Below are 20267 nucleotides of genomic sequence, written 5' to 3' on the forward strand. Positions count from 1 at the left end.
ATGCCTTTCCAAGTTTCCTTTTTTCACCCAGCACCACTCAGTAATTACATATAAGGCAGATACATTTTCCGTTCAACATGACACAAAAAGAATCATCTTCCCATTCGGTGTGGAAATGGTAGTTCTTCTGTCTCTTGTTGTCTTTTTCCATTCTCAATTACACAGTCTTGTCAGCTCAGGTGTGGTTGTAAACACATAATAACACCTGGCTAAAAACAGTGGATTTATAATTCTAGTTGGGCTATTAATGACATCGTCCTGGAGGGTGGAGCCCAGGGAAAGCCTGCAAAAAAGGAGGCGGGACAGTGTGATTTGCTATCTTTGTTTGGGATACTTTTTTTTGCAATTATAGTTTGCCCTCTAATCTCTCATACCCAGCATAATGTGTTTCTTTAATCTCTCATACCCAGCATATTGTATCTTTAATCTCTCATACCCAGCGTATTGTATTTATTTAACCTCTCATACCCAGCATATTGTATTTCTTTCATCTCTCATACCCAGCGTATTGTATTTCTTTAATCTCTCATACCCAGCATATTGTATTTCTTTCATCTCTCATACCCAGCATATTGTATTTCTTTAATCTCTCATACCCAGCGTATTGTATCTTTAATCTCTCATACCCAGCATATTGTATCTTTAATCTCTCATACCCAGCATATTGTATCTTTAATCTCTCATACCCAGCGTATTGTATTTCTTTAATCTCTCATACCCAGCGTATTGTATCTTTAATCTCTCATACCCAGCGTATTGTATTTCTTTAATCTCTCATACCCAGCGTATTGTATCTTTAATCTCTCATACCCAGTGTATTGTATTTCTTTAATCTCTCATACCCTGTGTATTGTATCTTTAATCTCTCATACCCAGAAAAAAAAAATCTAACCCTAACTAACCATACTGTCATGCACTTGTCCTAATAAACTAACCTACACTGTAGCACTCAACACTTTGATGAACATTGTTACTCAGCTGATAGAGTTGTGCCCTTCCTGATGACTTGTCGTACAGAACTTGTAAGTCGCTTTGGATAAAAGCGTCAGCTAAATGACTAAATGTAAATGTAAATGTAAATATTGTATCTCTTTAATCTATCATACCCAGCGTTTTGTATCTTTAATCTCTTGTACCCTGCGTTTTGTATCTTTAATCTCTCATACCCAGTGTATTGTATCTTTAATCTCTCATACCCAGCGTTTTGTATCTTTAATCTCTTGTACCCTGCGTTTTGTATCTTTAATCTCTCATACCCAGCGTATTGTATCTCTTTAATCTCTCATACCCTGCGTATTGTATCTCTTTAATCTCTCATACCCAGCGTATTGTATTTATTTAATCTCTCATACCCTGCGTATTGTATCTTTAATCTCTCATACCCAGCATATTGTATCTTTAATCTCTTGTACCCAGTGTATTGTAGCTCTTTAATCTCTCCTACCCAGCGTTTTGTATCTTTAATCTCTTGTACCCAGCGTTTTGTATCTTTAATCTCTTGTACCCAGCGTTTTGTATCTTTAATCTCTTGTACCCAGCGTTTTGTATCTTTAATCTCTTGTACCCAGCGTTTTGTATCTTTAATCTCTCATACCCAGCGTATTGTATTTCTTTAATCTCTCGTACCCAGTGTATTCTATCTTTTTTTTTGTATCTACTTTTTCTCCTTTTCTGTGATTTTTCTCCCCATCCCAATTTACCTCTCGTGCCAATTCTCCCTCCCATGTCCTGATCGTTGCTCGCATATGCCCCCCACTGGCCGGTTGTAGGGAGGATAGAAGCCTTGCATCACATGTCCCCTCCGATACATGTGGAGTAGGGATGTGCATCTCCATCACTGAGGCCGATGCGATGCGCATCTCGATACGTTGCCAACGATACGATACATTAACGTTACATTTGAAGCACCGGGCAATGCGATGCGATACGATTCACCCCTGTTGAGATACGATACGATTCGATACGATTTGATTCAACATAATGCGATTCGGGGCGATACGATGCGATTCAACACGATGCAAAATAATGATACAATTTTATGGTATGACAGAGGATTTGGTTGTATTCCTTATATGCAGCTTATATTATTATTTAAAAAAAATTATCTACTGTAAGACAATTTATATAAAAACTCTTGGGTGCCTAAGACTTTTGCACAGTAGCCTACTGTGTTTTCTATCCACTTTAGCTAAAAACACACATACAATTTATATATACACACTACTGTGAGACAATAATAATCATACACAAAGGGATAATGGCTTATAGCAGACTTAATGATTTTATAATATTTCAGATAATGAAATTAAATGTTTATCATCAACTAACTAGCTAACCACACCATGATGGCATTTTGTCAACACAGTTGGAACCTGGAGGAAGCGATATTGCCAATAAATGTGAAGTTATCTTTGAACCTGTTGTCAAGCGTCATCAATATACCCCCCCCCCCCCATTTCCTCACTAATGGAACTGGTGTTGCAGAGTCACGTTAGTTAGTTAGATAGTTTAGCGGCCAACGTTAGCCAGTTGGTCAATTCAATTCATGTCTCGACTTCTCTGTTTCTTGATAACTGCCTTCCGTAGTAGCGAAGCAAAGATAGTCTCTGCTGCTGAGTGCTGACAGAGTGGATGAGAGGAAATTATATGAATGAATCGGTTTTGACCGATGCAAAGACGCTAACAACAGATGCATCGCGAGTTCAACCTGAATTGTAGCCGATGCGCATTTTTCCCACCGATGCACTCGCATCTTGAACGTTTATGCCGGTGCACCGATGCGAATCGGTGAATCTTACCATCACTAATGTGGAGGCAGCCTGTCACATCTTTTCACCTGCCAACGCGGACTCTCATTTGGCGAGGAGTAACGTGTAGGAGGCTCACACTGCCCCCGCCATTTTCCTGACATTGCTGTGCAGGCGCCCCAACCGACCTGTAGGAGTCGCTGTTCACAACGACCAGACTACCACCCTTCGACTTCCCACCCGCTAACTCTGCCAATTGAGTTAGTATGACGGCCGGACCAAGCCGGAGGCAACGCCGACAGCCGGATTCGAACCCGGTGTCTCTTGCGTTGGTGACGAGCGCAATATACGCTGCGCCACCCAGCCGCCCTAGCGTATTGTATCTTTAATCTTTCATACCCATCGTATTGTATCTTTAATCTTTCATACCTATCGTATTGTATCTTTAATCTCTCACACCCAGCATTTTGTATTTCTTTCATCTTAGTTCCTCCAAGTCTAGGGCTCCCAATTATCCCATACTTTTTCCGCTCGTGACACAAAGGAGAAGTTTGGTGTCTCCGTAGGACCCAAATTTACAAAACTACATTATGAATTGCCATAACATCTACATTTATATAAACTACTGATAAAGAACACGACAAACCATGAATTTTAAATCTATATGACATGTATTTATTTCATTATACAAGTGCATCACAGCAATAATACAATTTTGTTCATTTTAGTGGTTTGAAAACATCCACAGCAACTGTGACAATTTATTTATAACTTTATAACTGCTGGCAGAGTTAGCCCAATGTTAATCTCCCATAGCAATCAATCACACTGGTCACATGAACTTGTTTGCATTTGAAAGCTTAATGTATCATGATACTAACTTGACATCTCTCAATGAACAGAGGCCCACGCCCCCTCAACCTACTGAGAAGTACAGTGTTCGGAGAGGATGCACTAAACAAATCGAATGATCTGAAGCTGAAAAAATTACATTCCTGACATTAACGTTCCACAATAAGCTTAACCTGACTTAATTAACATCATTGCATTGGCTATTTAATTATCTCACCACCTCATAAAATAATGTGCTGTACATAAAAAATGTTAACACTTTTAAATGAACAAACATGTTCTACTCTCCTTTCCATTTTGCACCCCTTTCTCAACTCTAAGGCCACTGATCTGGCCTTGTGCTATTCCTATGTGGAATATGCATGCCCTGTTTGGATCCACCCATGCCAAGAAACTTGACCCAGCGTTGAACAACACCTGCCGCATCACTGGCTGCTTGAAACCCACCATCACAAGCAACCTGCATCTCCCGCTGGCATTGCTCCTGCTGATATCACCAACACAGGCAACCTGCACCTCCCCACTGGCATTGCTCCTGCTGATATCACCAACACAGGCAACCTGCACCTCCCCACTGGCATTGCTCCTGCTGATATCACCAACACAGGCAACCTGCACCTCCCCACTGGCATTGCTCCTGCTGATGTCACCAACACAGGCAACCTGCACCTCCCCACTGGCATTGCTCCTGCTGATGTCACCAACACAGGCAACCTGCACCTCCCCACTGGCATTGCTCCTGCTGATGTCACCAACACAGGCAACCTGCACCTCCCCACTGGCATTGCTCCTGCTGATGTCACCAACACAGGCAACCTGCACCTCCCCACTGGCATTGCTCCTGCTGATGTCACCAACACAAGCAACCTGCACTTCCCCGCTGGCATTGCTCCTGCTGATGTCACCAACACAGGCAACCTGCAGCTCCCTGTTGGCATTGCTCCTGCTGATGTCACCAACACAGGCAACCTGCACCTCCCAGTTGGCACTGCCCCTGATGAAAGCAGACGAGAAGCTAGCCGAGTCAAGATAACAAAAGCTATGAGCGATGAGCGATGGAAATCACGCCCCTGTCCAACGACTGAAGTCAAGAAGAAGCTTCCTCAACCATGTCTAGCCCCTAACAAAGTCCAGAGAAGAAACCAGACTCCTGCTCTGGATGGAAAAGCTTAAAAATGACCCCTCTACTGAAGACCTTCCCCCTGGCCCAGAAGCACCATGGGCTCAGTGGAAAACACTCAACCGCCTGAGAACGAGAACAGGACAATCAAAAACTGCCCTGGTCAGATGGGGCTACAAGACTGGCCCAACCGGGTGTGAATAAGAAGCAGACCATACAATGGAGCCTTGTCGGCCCTCTACTAGTACTACCCAACCTGGTCAGCTCAAAAGACCAATAAAAATGCAAAGGACTGGTTTTTGAAAGTGCTATTCTGAGGACATGCTGAGAATAGTGTCTGTTTCTGTATAGTTTTAGGTATTCTAGAGTGGGGGGGAAAGTATGTGGTGCCAAACTGAATCAATGTAAATGTAGCCTATGTTGTCTTATATTATCTGATACATCTGTATGTTAGCCCAGAGAACGTTGTGTTCAACTGTATCTCATGAGAAGCTCTCGTTAACCCTCAATGGCCCCCTGGCCTGTAGTCACACAGATAACACAGGGGTTTGAGGATGAAGTGGTAAGAATTAAAATGAACTTTTATGCAATAAGAGCTTTTTCATGTTTATTCATACTAGATATTCTAATTTCCCTAACAGGTATGATGATGATCTGTATCCTGGAACCATTCTCTACATTAATAACACCAATGCCAAGGTGAAATGCATGCACCACGTTGGAGAGAATAGCTTTTTATATAAGATATCTTGTGGTATCGCAATGGCAACACGTCATGTCGAAATCCGCAGCAACATATGGGCAGAAATGTGTAATGCATGATTGCAGTGCTGATGATGGGCCGGCGAGGCAGCATACTTAGTAATCCTTCAGTTCACCTGTGACTCTGCCCTCGAATGCCATGGTCTAATCTCAATCTGTGCTCAATTATGCTGTTGGTTGTGTTCTCCAGCACCTGTTTTCTTGGTGCTCCTGAATTTAACGGTTTGTTAAATCTATTGTTTGTTCTCAGAAGCCCAGTTTGTTTGATCTACATTTTAAATGTGCCTTGATAAGTCTTCCTGATTGGGATTTACAGATTGAATCCTGTGTTCTGAAGTTTTTCCTGGATCGTGATACTTATTAATAATTTTTTAAGTATAATTATTGAAATATACCATATAATGGGTATGGGCGCTCAATTGGTCAAACACGCTTGAGGAAGTTTATTCGTCAATTGCCGTCACAGCTCTCAAAAATTAAAACATCCTCTCTTACATCCTTTAAATCGATCTCTTTTATAGTGACATTTACGTCACTCTGTCCGAGCCTCTTGGCCAGGCTATCTATGTGTGTGTATGTGTGTACAACCTTTGCTTTCACTTTACTGAGAAATGTGTTTTGTTGTTATGTACTTTTCTGTGTGGAGCTACTGTACAGTAGGTGACCGTGACTGCTTTTTACGTGACTTTTGTGTGTGTGTGTGTGTGTGTGTGTGTGTGTGTGTGTGTGTGTGTGTGTGTGTGTGTGTGTGTGTGTGTGTGTGTGTGTGTGTGTGTGTGTGTGTGTGTGTATGTGTGTCTGTGTGTGTGTGTGTGTGTGTACGTGTATGAGGAGCTGTGTGTCAGCTGGTTGTGAAATGTGTGAGGGGGCTGTGTGTTTACTGGTTGCTCAATGTGTTTTCATGTGGCGAAAGGACCCAGACAGTCTCTTTGGTTAAATGCATTTAGGACAATACATATAGTATTTTCTACCACAGTCGCTTTGGATAAAAGTGTCAGCTAAATTGCTAAATGTAAATGTAAATATTTTAAACACGCTTGCATCAGCTGTTCCCCAGCTCCCCAGCAATACAATGTAACACACACACACATATCTACACTGATCAGTGGCACAGTCGCCTATGCAGGTTGTTATGTATCGGAGTGGCTTTCTCCATCATTCACCACACAGGCTCCATCAGATACTTTCCCAGTCACTCTCCATGGTCCTGTCCTACTCAAGGGAAATCTATGAAAACTAATTGTCCTATTTGATTCTGCTCACACCCAGCCCACCCCCCTTCCAAGAACATGCAGTATTGACCAACCGAAGACTTTAGCCCCTCTGGACCATTCACTGGCATCATTGACTCGACATGGGGATTGCTGTGTGGGTCAGCTCAGGTAAAGGAGTGTAATCCCCAAAGGTTTAGGTCATAGCATAGCTATGTGACACCAAGCCTCTTTGGTTCCTATTTTATCACGGTATTATTATCATCACATACTATCACATGATTATCATATATTGTCAATGTATTGTTTTTTTTGTGAACAATAATTTTTATTTTTAATTAAATGAGAAAATAGTGAACAAATAATGAACAGGTAGATGGTGGAAACATCCTTACAGACACACATCTACGCATTCTGTCTGAAAAACAGCAATCGATAATGTAAGGAGCATAGGTCTCTCGACCTCTAGATAAGGAAATGCTTGGCAATAATAAGACTGCTGATAGAGTCAGTAGAATCTATGTAAGGTGCAAACAATCCAAATATTAGCAACTACTGTTAATTCTAAATAATGGAATGGAATGTGTATATATACACAAACATCTGATTACATATTATATAGCTGTACAGTATACATATAGAGATGTACCTACATAACATAAATACATACAGTAAATAATTGACTTCTGGGGTGTTCTGGTGGCTCACCATGATACTGTAGGACGAATACTATCAAATTGCAACATCCTAGGTTCAAATCCGGTCTAGGACTTTTGCTGCATGTTACCCCCTTCTCTCCACCCACTGTCCTATCCAATAAAGTAGAAATGCCATTAAAAAAATTACTTCTACACATATAATCTGCACATAATCGCATATGACACATCCACACACAATTGTAGTATGTGTATATTACAATATATGTATATTACGACTAACCTTTGTACTGTCTTTTACTATTCTATTGCATTCTTTTACTAAGGAATCTACCTTGCCTAAAAAAATATATATATTTTAAATCGCTTTGGAAAAGTGTCAGCTAAATGTAAATGTACAAAGAGAGTTGATTGAGAAAAAGAAAAAAGAGGAGGAAAGATAGACATTTTATAAAAGCAATAATAATAAATAAATAAATAAATAAGAGGAAAAGGCACATTATGGCTTACTATATGAATGAATGGATAGGCCAGTGTATTATTACTACCCTAAAGGGATCAGAAACAGTGTAGTCGGTAAGTCTGAGTAGAGTGAAATGTGTTTGTTGTTTTTGCTCGGTACACCAGGCACAGTTAAATGGAACAGTGACTATGAAGGTAAAGGTCAGACTTTCAGCCTCAGGTTGAGAGTGTTTACATCCATACCGGGTGAATCATGTAGGAATTATAGTCCTTTTTATACATAGTACTTCCATCTCAGGGGACCAAAACGTGTTTTAGTTGTACTCAGACTTACCATAATAGCATATCCCTGAAATAATGGATCTGTGGATTTCTCCTTCAGAGAAAGAGGTTTCCTGCGCATTTAATTTCTGTGTCTTTTGTGGTTCGGTTGACATTTCAAAATCAGCTGAGATTTCAAGTTGGTGATTTGAAAGTCTTAGCATGTTCCTTACTTTGAGATCTCATTACACAAAACTCACAACACACAAGAAAATAATGTTTTGGCAAAATGTCTGCTTTTGCAGAATATCAGTCTACTTAAATTGAGATGAAATGCCCCTTGAAGGACGGCTGGGTTGGGTAAAGTGTAAGAGAAAAAGTTCTAAACATTTGCCTACATTCGCCTGGAGACCTGGGGTTCAAACCTTGGTGTCAGCGGTACCTCCGGCTTGGTCAGTCGTCCCTACGAACACAATTGGCTGTGTTCACAGTTAGGAAGCTGGTGGGATATGAGTCCTGGTCATTGCAATAGCGACTCCTACAAGTCGGAGATAGCGTGAACCTTTTGCTTTCCCTGTCAGGTGAAAGGAAGCGGCTGGCAACTCCACATGTATTGGAGGAGGCATGTGTTAGTCTACACCCTCCCCAGAACAACAGTGGGGCAGCGCAAGGACCAGGAAGGGAATTGGCATAACAACAAAATTGAATGGGAGGAAAAAGAAAAAGAAAATCCCATCACCTCCTGGTTGGAGGGGAGTCAACAAAGAAGACAAGTTGAAAAGAGAGCGATAGAGGAGAGAAGAGGCTGACAAAATAAGAAGCAGTGAGACAGAGAGAGAGAAAGAACGCTTTTGTGGGATCTGTAATTGAGATAGAAGTGGGACTTTTGGGAGAGTGTGCGAGGGATGAACTCAGGTGCTCAGTGTGTGTGTGTGTGTGTGTGTGTGTGTGTGTGTGTGTGTGTGTGTGTGTGTGTGTGTGTGTGTGTGTGTGTGTGTGTGTGTGTGTGAGTGAGTGATGAGGTCACTTATGTGTATGCAATGGATAATGTGATCAGTCACTGTTGGACACAATACCTAGGTCTGTCCGCCCACAAACCACCTGCTACCGTATAGCTATGGTGTGTGTGTGTGTGTGTGTGTGTGTGTGTGTGTGTGTGTGTGTGTGTGTGTGTGTGTGTGTGTGTGTGTGTGTGTGTGTGTGTGTGTGTGTGTGTGTGTGTGTGTGTGTGTGTGTGTGTGTGTGTGTGTGTGTGAGCGAGAGAGGGGGGGGCTGGCAGATAAGGCAGCAGATAAAGAGGGAGAGAGAGAGTGGGGCTGGCAGATAAGGCAGCAGAGAAAGAGAGGGAGAGAGAGAGATGGAGAGAGTGAAAGAGAGAGAGCGGGGGAGGGAGAGATACACGTAGAGAGAAGCAACCCAGCAGGCCTCCTCCATCCACCCTAAAGCTAACAAGAGGGAGAAGGAGAGAGACTATGAATGATAATTGTCCATATAAGTGGTGTTTTGGTCCCAGCGTTAATGGTACTATTTGCATCTTTATGGCTTGGCTGGCACTCTCACTCTGCAGAGGAGCAGATCAGCTGGCCGTGTGATATTGGGCTGTGGTGAACTATTACGAGGCTGGACTCTCCGGTACAAGCTGTGAGCCCACATTGAATTTCCCTTTTAACTTAATGGATTCCAGTGAAGTGATCACAACAAGCACTACTAACAGTTGTGTTCTCAGAATTGTATTTGTAAAAAAATCTATTTGAACAGCCATTTTTCATGGAGCCTTCACACTGTTCACAGCATTTATATCCAAATCGTTGGGCGTCTTTTTGGTTTTGAGACTGAAATCAATTCTCTCCCCTTTGCATTCCCCACATTTTCTACACCCCAGCACGCCATGGACCCCTCGCCCCCTTCCCCCTGTAATAGTTTGCATTTTGATTGGACCCTGATTCTGGACGCTGCCTGCATAAGGAGATCCATTTGTGCTGATGTAAGTTGTAATAAGTAGCTCCATGTATGCTACTCCCTGCCAAACCCTCTCTCAGCCAGGAGAAACTGCTGCAGGAGAACAGCTTAAATCGGTGTAATCTACTGCCCCCAAGAATGGTCGTGGCGGCCACGCCCAGGCCTCCATTACGGCTCTGCACAGCTGGTCATGAAACAGGGCCAAAGAAACTCAGGACGAGGCTTTTTGCACATAATGGTCTCAACTGGGTCTAATTTTCATCTCCATTCCTCTCACTTCTCTTTTCTTTCTCTCTGCTCATTCTCTCCTTTCTTGTTCTCCTCTATTCACTAATCCCTACATTGTTTTTCTCCTGTCTTTCAGTAAGCTGCCCAGCTGGGCAAGAGCAGTGGTTCCTAAGATCTTCTATGTGACAGAGAAGGCCTGGAACTACTACCCCTACACTATCACAGGTAACATGGTAGACTGTAGGGCCTACTACCCCTACACTATCACAGGTAACATGGTAGGCTGTAGGACCTACTACTCCTACACTATCACAGGTAACATGGTAGACTGTAGGGCCTACTACTCTTACACTATCACAGGTAACATGGTAGACTGTAGGGCCTACTACTCCTACACTATCACAGGTAACATGGTAGACTGTAGGGCCTACTACTCCTACACTATCACAGGTAACATGGTAGACTGTAGGACCTACTACTCCTACACTATCACAGGTAACATGGTAGACTGTAGGGCCTACTACTCCTACACTATCACAGGTAACATGGTAGACTGTAGGACCTACTACTCCTACACTATCACAGGTAACATGGTAGACTGTAGGGCCTACTACTCCTACACTATCACAGGTAACATGATAGACTGTAGGACCTACTACTCCTACACTATCACAGGTAACATGGTAGACTGTAGGACCTACTACTCCTACACTATCACGGGTAACATGGTAGGCTGTAGGACCTACTACTCCTACACTATCACAGGTAACATGGTAGACTGTAGGGCCTACTACTCTTACACTATCACAGGTAACATGGTAGACTGTAGGGCCTACTACTCCTACACTATCACAGGTAACATGGTAGACTGTAGGGCCTACTACTCCTACACTATCACAGGTAACATGGTAGACTGTAGGATCTACTACTCCTACACTATCACAGGTAACATGGTAGACTGTAGGGCCTACTACTTCTACACTATCACAGGTAACATGATAGACTGTAGGACCTACTACTCCTACACTATCACAGGTAACATGGTAGACTGTAGGACCTACTACTCCTACACTATCACGGGTAACATGGTAGGCTGTAGGACCTACTACTCCTACACTATCACAGGTAACATGGTAGACTGTAGGGCCTACTACTCTTACACTATCACAGGTAACATGGTAGACTGTAGGGCCTACTACTCCTACACTATCACAGGTAACATGGTAGACTGTAGGGCCTACTACTCCTACACTATCACAGGTAACATGGTAGACTGTAGGACCTACTACTCCTACACTATCACAGGTAACATGGTAGACTGTAGGACCTACTACTCCTACACTATCACAGGTAACATGGTAGACTGTAGGGCCTACTACTCCTACACTATCACAGGTAACATGGTAGACTGTAGGACCTACTACTCCTACACTATCACAGGTAACATGGTAGACTGTAGGGCCTACTACTCCTACACTATCACAGGTAACATGGTAGGCTGTAGGACCCCTACACTATCACAGGTAACATGTAGATTTAATGATACATAATAGACTGTAGAGTCCCTGGTTAGAGCATGCAGTCTTTTTTTTTTAAACTTTGACCAGTCACCTGGTTCTTTTAGCGTTTATCGCTTTTTCTTCGCATTCATACTTGGTCAAGTTCGACCGACAGAAGCAGGCTGAAAGGGTTCAGATGGGGGGAAAGACACTCTGGGAAAGGCACGGCAGCCGTCCGGGATTCGAACGCGCTCAGCCCCAGATCTGCGCGAGCGCGGTTGTCCACGGCGCTGAAATAGCACTCGCGGTACGTGGTGAGCTACTGGAGCTCCCCAGAGCATGCAGTCTTAAAGGAACACGCCAACATTTTGGGAAATTAGCTTATCGTCTTCTCCAGAGAGAGACAGGGAGATGGATACCAGTTTCCTCTCTGTGCGTTCAGTAAAATATCTGGCTGCATGTTAGCCTAGCTTAGCACAATGAATGGAAGCGGACATGTACGGGTAGCATTGTCCAACTAACACCCGTACATGTCCGCTTCCATTCATTGTGCTAAGCTAGGCTAATATGGGGATGCAAGATCGCGGCGTAGAGAAAGGATGCAGTGGAACGGGCTCCTACGCAAACCATGATGTATTGAACGTACTCCGTTTAACTTAAAGGTCAACCTTCACGTTGTATTTTTGTTCAATAAACAATGTGGACTAGGCCAACAGTAACTTTCATGAAGAATGGGGAAAAAAGTATTGAAATTGCCCCAGTTTTAGCGTTTTTATCAAACATTTTGTCTGCCCAACACAATCACCACGCAAGTGCATATTTTAATCAATGGTTCATAACGTGCGTGTGTAATCGAAATGATCGTCACAACAGGTGCAGGGCACCAGGGGGCTCACCAGGGGGCGCTGAGAGTCACACACAGCTAGTGGCAGGCACTGATTATGCTTGCTACTACTAGCCGAATGAAAATGTATCTGTTTCACCTAACACTATTGCTCCGTGATTATAGCCACCCATCTCTAAAGCCACAACCACGTTACCATATTTGTAATAATGTAAATCATTGTGTCGTTGTACACATATTGTGTTTATAACGTTAGTAGCTAACATAGCTTAGCTTGGTAGCTATTGTGCTAACAAAATATCCTGACATCCGGCTCGCTGGCCGGCATGAACGGCCGACCCAAAATGGTTCTCTCCTCTCTGTACACCCCGTCCCCACGGGTACCCTGCCGGGGGGCCCATGGACGCAACAACGGCGACAATGGTGGCAGCCTGTAGGGTGTTCGAGCCTGTAAAGGCTAGTGGTACACGATAGCTATGAGCTAACAACGGCCGCCACACAAAGAGGAGAGAACCATAGGCTAACGTCAGTGTAGTGGTCCCGACTGTAGGCAGCAGGGACCATAGGCAGGGACGGCGGAGCTATATAGGCTAACTGTGATGCACCGAGTGGGCCACCATTGAACTAGTACTATGACCCGGACGGGCAAGGCATTTCCTGAAGTGACGTCACGGCCGTGCTAGCTTTTAGATTCGGCTCATTAATATGCACCTGTAGTGACGTCAGCGTTTGATAAGCTTTTTTGATTCGCGCGTGCATGTTATTCGTGCGTGGACCTTTTTAACTCTTTCAGAGTGGCATTTCCGGTGTCAAATGGAAAAAAATTAATAATGAAATTATATACCAATGATGTAAACTACCCATAATTGATCAGTAGGGTTTAACCTGGAGGTTGGGCTTTAAGTATAGAATAACTCACGTTGCTGACTATTATTAACCACATCTCTAACAAGGAAATGCCACCCAAAAAACCTGAAGTGAAGGAGGATAAATGCAAAAAGCCAACTGCTTCGCCTGACGTTGGTGCTAGCATTAGTGTGAAACCGCAAGGGGCTAACTCTTTAGCTAACACTTTAGCTAACGCTGAAGCCAACAGTGAAACCCTGCCGGCATGGTTTCTTGGGGAACTGGAAAAAGTATTTGACAAAATTCAAACCATGATGGAACTCAAGTTGAACGCTTTAACTGTCTCAGTGGAAAGACTTATCAGTGACAACCGAGCACTAGGGCACCGTGTTAGGGAGATTGAAGAAGTGCAGGCTAGTTATGGTGATAGCCTCAACTCCCTACATCAAGACCTCAGCGACCATAAAAAAATACAGAGAAAGAAATCAGCGGACTGAAAGAAAAGCTTGACGATTTGGAAAACAGAGCAAGAAGACGGAACCTAAGACTGGTGGGCTTCCCGGAAGGTGTGGAGGGTAAAAACACTTTCCACTATCGCTTTCCTAAAAGAATGGCTCCCGAAAATACTAGACCTAGACAGCAGGCAATCTATTGAGATCCAACAGGCTTACCGTACACTCCAACGCCGACCCGATGAATGCAGCCGCCCACGAGCCATAGTGATCCACCTACTCCGTTTTACTGATTTACTTGAAGCGGCGTGGAAAAAGAAATCACTTACATATTGTAACTCTACTATCATGATCTTCAGGGATATGTCCACGGTCCTCTACAAAAAAAGGAAGGCCTTCATGCCACTAAAGAAAAAGCGACACGAGAGGAACGTCTCCTTCAGGCTACTCCACCCCACCAGCCTGAGCCTGGAGTCCTGGGCCCTCATTTATCAACGTTGCGTAGAAAGTGTTCTATTTCCGTTCCTACGCACGGAATTTAGAATGTGTGTACGCACAGAAATATCGGGATTTATCAACCGTGCGTACACGGGTCCTATGCACACTCCGTATTGATAAATACCATTTGTTCTTACCGTCAATGCTCGTGCATGATTATCCATATATGGTAATGAAACACCCCCTATGGGATATGCAATAATAAACTAACCCGAAGCCGAGGCGAACTCTGAGAAACTCCACGAGTGAGATTGTTCACGGAGGCACTGTCGAACCAAGAAGACACAACCCGTGTTATGGGATAAATAAAAGGCTTGCGGACTTGTACACGGTGATGTCAGATATCAACGACTCCCTAAGACCATTGCTGCAATTCTGCCTGGACAGCTCAAAATACTAATAAAGACCGTTAACCACTGTTTGCTGTTGGTGTCAAACTGTCAATGTCATTATAACCATGCTGGAATATGAATGCCTTTATTCGTTCCGTTCGATTGGCTACCGGTTATAATATGATTTGTAGAGGCATACAATCTATTTTGTTGTCGGTATTAGGTATAGCCTATATAAATTATATATGCATAGCCTACATTATGCAACAGTAATTTGCACATAACGCAGCATGGCACAGACATGTCACACGGAGCCCCGCGAAGCCTGCATACAGTAAACTAACTATTGATCATTAATATAATAATAATAACTTTATTTGTATAGCACTTTTCATACAGAGGTTGCAGTTCAAAGTGCTTCACAACAGTAAAAAATACAGGCATAAGCGGGCATAAAAAAGATAGACAGGTAGCAAGGTATGGCAAATCACAGTGTTTCACATTAGGATCTAGCATCCCAATAGGCTCTCCGCTTACAGTTTTCAGTAATACAAATAATAAAAATAGTTTAAAATGATTCAGTTTAAAAATAGTCTAAAAATTATAAAATAGAACGGACATAAAAAATACAGGCCTGAGCGAGCATAGCAAGGTATGGTAAATCACAGTGTTTCACATTAGGATCTAGCATCCTAATAGGCTCTCTATTCAGTAATACAAATAATCACAGTGTTTCACATTTGGAAAAATAGTCATCAGTAAGAAGTAAAAAGTGCGATAACCGACACATGAATTTGATAGGCAGTGTATAAGAGTAGGCAGGGTAAGAATAGTGCAGGTAAGTACAAGTTGTGTCAGGATATCCCTGATGTTTCCTCTTGCCACTAGGTGGTAGCAGATATCTATCAGTGAAATGCCTGAGCAAAGAGTCTTTTAAAGATGTCTAGCGAGTTGGCTTCTCTCATGTTTTGGGGTAGTTTGTTCCATAGTTTTGGGGCATAGTTGATAAAGGCTGCATTACCGATCCTCTTTTGACTGCTTTTGGGAGCCTCTAGTAGTCCAGCAGCTGATGATCGCAGTGTTCTTGCTGGTGTGTAATTTATTAGAGTGTTGGCGATGTAGCTAGGTCCCTGTCCATTTAGAGCTTTGTATGTAAGGAGAAGGACCTTAAAGTCAATTCTAAATGTTACAGGAAGCCAGTGTAAAGGAGCTAAGACTGGACTAATGTGCTCTCTCCTTTTGGTTCTAGTTAGCAGTCGGGCTGCAGAGTTTTGGATTAGCTGAAGCCTCTCTGTGGTTTTCTTAGGGAGATCTGTGAAAAGTGCATTACAGTAGTCTAACCGGCTAGATATGAATGCATGAATTAGCTTCTCAGCATCGTTCTGATTAATAAATGGTCGTACTTTTGCTATATTTCTGAGATGGAAGAACGATGTTTTCGTCACTTTGCTAATATGAGAATTGAAGTTCAGTTCTGAATCTATGATAACCCCAAGACTAGTGACCTCAGTGTTAGGGTTTGTAACCGACCCCAAGCGCAACGGCACAGAGAGAGTTGTTTCAGAGTTAGCCAAAGCAAGGGCGTATTTATTCTCAGAGTCACAAGATAGAATTAGGTTGAGCAACAGAACAAACGGGGAATCTGGCATGTGAAGAATGTTGCGGCTCTGCAGATTCTCCCAGCAGGTGGTGGTGAGGAATTAGCTTGTGACGTCTGAGCCGCTCTGCAGATCCTCCCCGCATACACTCCAGGTGGAAACGGAGGGAGAGAGAGAAATCCCAGTTAGCCCAGCGCACAACAGAAACAGAGAGGTGACTGATCCAAATTAATATCCAAGTGACTTGATCTTCGGTGTGATACACACAGTTAGCAGAGTCCAGAGAAAAAACAATACGGTAATCCAAAGTGTAAATCCAACAACAAAAATTAGGTGAGAACAGTATAACAAAAACGGGATCTCTTCGGTGTTTCACAAACACACAAAAAACGGGTGATCCAAAAAGAACTGTTTCCAAAAACTCACCAGAGCGCAACGTGTAAAGCGGGCAGATAAACGAGGCGCAGCTTCGTACGGGGAATCAGGTTCTCCACAGGGATACTTCACGAAAGTCCTGGGGAGCAACAGACAGGGAACAGCGACGGGAAAGAACAGGCAGATGCAGGGAATATTCAAAACGATCCAACATCGATATTAGGGAGATCAGGGTATATAAAGCCACGGGGCGCTGATGACAAGCTGTGACAGCTGCGGGATGAAATTGGTCATTGCTCCAGAAGCGTGTGGTGGGGAGAGCACCAATCAACACGGCATCTTACAGGAAAGAAGCGTGTGGCGGGGAATGCAATTAATTAACAAAATACCTTAAAGGAACGGAGCGAGTGGGTGGGGAGCGGACCAAACCTCACAGTACCCCCCCCTCCACGGGAGCCACCCGGCGACCAGGCCGACCCGGCTCGCCCGGATGGGCACGATGGAAGTCGGTGATCAGGCCGGGATCCACGATGAGCTGGCGGGAGACCCAGCTCCGTTCCTCCGGACCGTACCCCTCCCAGTCCACCAGGTACTGGAACCCCCGACCCCGCCGTCGAACGCCCATCAACCGGCGGACCTGCCACTGGGGGTGACCATCCACCATCTTGGGAGGAGGTGGTTCCGGAGCAGGAGGCATCAGGGGACTGAGAGAGACAGGCTTAACCCGGGACACATGGAAAACGGGGTGAATGTGCATGGACGCAGGAAGCTTAAGACGCACCGCCGCCGGACTGAGTACCTTCAGAACCTCGAAAGGTCCGACAAACCGGGGGTTAAGTTTCTTGGCCGAGGACCGAAGTGGGAGGTCCCTCGCGGAAAGCCACACCCTCTGCCCAGGGTGGTACGTCGGCACAGGAACCCGGCGCCGGTCAGCCCCACGACAGGCGCGCTCTGATGACCGGAGCAGCGCGGTCCTGGCGATCTCCCAGACCCGACAGCACCGGTCGAGGTGGTCCTGTACGGAGGGAACTGCCACCTCCGTCTCCTGTGCAGGGAAAAGAGGGGGTTGGTAGCCCAGGGATACCTCAAAGGGTGAGAGGCCGGTGGCGGAACTGACCATGGAGTTGATGGAGTACTCGACCCAGGGAAGGAAACGGCTCCAAGAAGCTGGTCTCTCGGCAGCCACACACCGAAGAGCAGACTCTACGCTCTGGTTCATCCTCTCCGTTTGTCCGTTAGTCTGGGGATGATAACCAGAGGAAAGACTGACCGTTGCCCCAAATCCCTTGCAAAAAGCCCGCCATACCTGGGAAGTGAACTGGGGCCCCCGGTCCGAGACGACGTCCTGGGGAAAACCATGGAGGCGAAACACGTGGTGTGTCAGGAGGTCCGCCGTCTCGGCCGCCGAGGGAAGTTTGGGAAGGGCCACGAGGTGAACCCCCTTGCTGAACCGATCCACCACGGTCAGAAGGCACGTGTTCCCCTGGGAGGAGGGAAGACCTGTGACGAAGTCCAGCGCCACATGTGACCAAGGACGGCTCGGAATGGGAAGCGGCTGTAATAGCCCGGAGGGTGCCTGGTGGGAGGCCTTGCTGCGGGCGCAGACTGCGCAGGCCAGTACGAACTCCTTGACGTCGTTCCTCATGGTGGGCCACCAGAATCGACGAGCCAGGAAGGAGAACGTGCGATGAACGCCCGGGTGGCAGGCGAACCGGCTGGTATGGCCCCACTGGAGGACCCGGGACCGGACCGAGTCGGGGACGAAGAGACGATGAACCGGTACATTGCCTGGAGCGCGATGGAAGCGTAGGGCACGCCTTACCACCCCCTCGATGCCCAAGGTGACGACTCCTACCACCCTGGCCTCTGGGAGGATGGGAGTCGGGTCCTCAGTGGTTGGAGCCCCCTTGGAGTGTAACCGGGACAGGGAGTCGGCCTTCGTGTTGCGGGAACCAGGGCGAAACGTCAGCGAGAAGTCGAACCGACTGAGGAAGCTGGCCCATCTTGCCTGCCGGCCATTGAGGCGCTTGGAAGCACGGATGTACGTCAGGTTCTTGTGGTCTGTCCAAATGGTAAACGGCTCCTCGGCCCCCTCTAGCCAATGACGCCACCCCTCCAAGGCAGCCACAACCGCCAGCAGCTCCCGATTGCCGATGTCATAGTTCCTCTCGGCAGGGAAGAACCGACGCGAGTAGAAGGCGCACGGATGTACCTTCTGGTCCGTTGCCGACCGCTGGGATAAGATAGCCCCCAGTCCAGTATCCGAGGCATCCACCTCAACGATGAACTGTCTCTTGGGGTCTGGATGGAGCAAGATCGGGGCGGAAGTGAACCTCTTCTTGAGGGAGCGGAACGCAGCACACGCCGCTGGGGACCAGTCGAACGGCAGGGCGGGAGAGGTCAGTCTGGTAAGTGGTTCCGCCACTTGACTGTAGTTCCGGATGAACCTTCGGTAGAAGTTGGCGATACGGTGTCCCTCCCGACCGCAGTAGAGGCAAAGGCCGGACCTGAACCTCGCCTCCCGTTCAGCTTGGCTAAGATGAGAACGTCCCAGCTGCATGGGTTCCTCCTCGGGTACCGAACGGGAGGGGAAAAAAACACCAGTCGTGTTGGGAGCAGGGCGACCAGCAGTACCGTCACGAGTACGGGGGGTCCGGAGTACCTCTGGAGGTCCCTGTCGGGTTCTCTCACGTCTTCTCTCCTGGAGGCGTCCGTCGATGCGAATGGCGAGGCTGAACAGGTCCTCGAGGGACTCAGGTTCCTCACGGGTCGCGAGCTGGTCCCTGACTGCGTCGTTGAGCCCCCTCATGAAGGTAAGACGAAGTGCCCGATCGTTCCACCCGCTCTCCGTAGCCGCCAGTCTGAACTCCAGCACGTAGTCGGTAACCCCGCCGCTGCCCTGCCGGAAGGTACCCAACCGGGCTCCAGGGTCCAGACCACGGGCTGGATGGTGGAAAACCCTGCGGAGCTCAGCCACGAAGTCTGGGTAGGAGAAACAGAAGTCTGCCTCCATTGCCCAGGAGGCAGTGACCCACTGGGCTGCCCGGCCTGAGAGCAAGTTAGTCATGTAGGCCACTCGGGCTCCCCTTGAAGTGAAACGACTGGGTTGATGACGAAAAACCAACTCACATTGCATGATGAATGTGCCACAATCCTCGAAGCTACCGTCGAACAGCCGTGGTTCGGAGAGACGGGGCTCCCGAGGTGCGGGATCGGGAGGCGCGGGCCCTGCCAGGGCTGCGGGTGATGCTCCGGCCAAGGCCCCTGAAGGAAGTGGGGTTACAAGCAAGGCGTTAACGGTTTCACTCAGCGTGTGTAAGTGGAGGAGAATACTAGACTGCTGGCTAGCCAGAGAGCCCAGGGACCCCTGAATAGGCAGGACCTGCTCTCGGAGTTCCTGTACAGCAGCCGCATCTAGCAGTAGGCTGTGGCCCTTGGTTAACTCAATCTGGCCTGCCAATGCTGTTCTGACTCTCTCTGTGTCGGCTGGGGTCGTCATGGTTGGATCGTAATGTTAGGGTTTGTAACCGACCCCAAGCGCAACGGCACAGAGAGAGTTGTTTCA

The 20267-nt window shown here is 46.1% G+C and overlaps 1 protein-coding gene across 1 annotated transcript in view; it reads left to right on the plus strand.

Annotated features, from left to right (window-relative positions):
- Window positions 1–20267, plus strand: part of pitpnc1a (phosphatidylinositol transfer protein cytoplasmic 1a) — a gene marked incomplete at both ends in the record, with an annotated part of 359160 nt that overhangs the window by 233282 nt on the left and 105611 nt on the right. The window contains one exon of the mRNA XM_084329868.1: window positions 10395–10491. Within this exon, the coding sequence (XP_084185994.1) occupies window positions 10395–10491 (97 nt within the window). The remainder of the gene's footprint in view (window positions 1–10394; window positions 10492–20267) is intronic.

This window comes from Notolepis coatsorum (assembly GCF_963971535.1).
Source record: "Notolepis coatsorum genome assembly, chromosome: 14".
Classification (NCBI taxonomy): Eukaryota; Metazoa; Chordata; class Actinopteri; order Aulopiformes; family Paralepididae; genus Notolepis; species Notolepis coatsorum.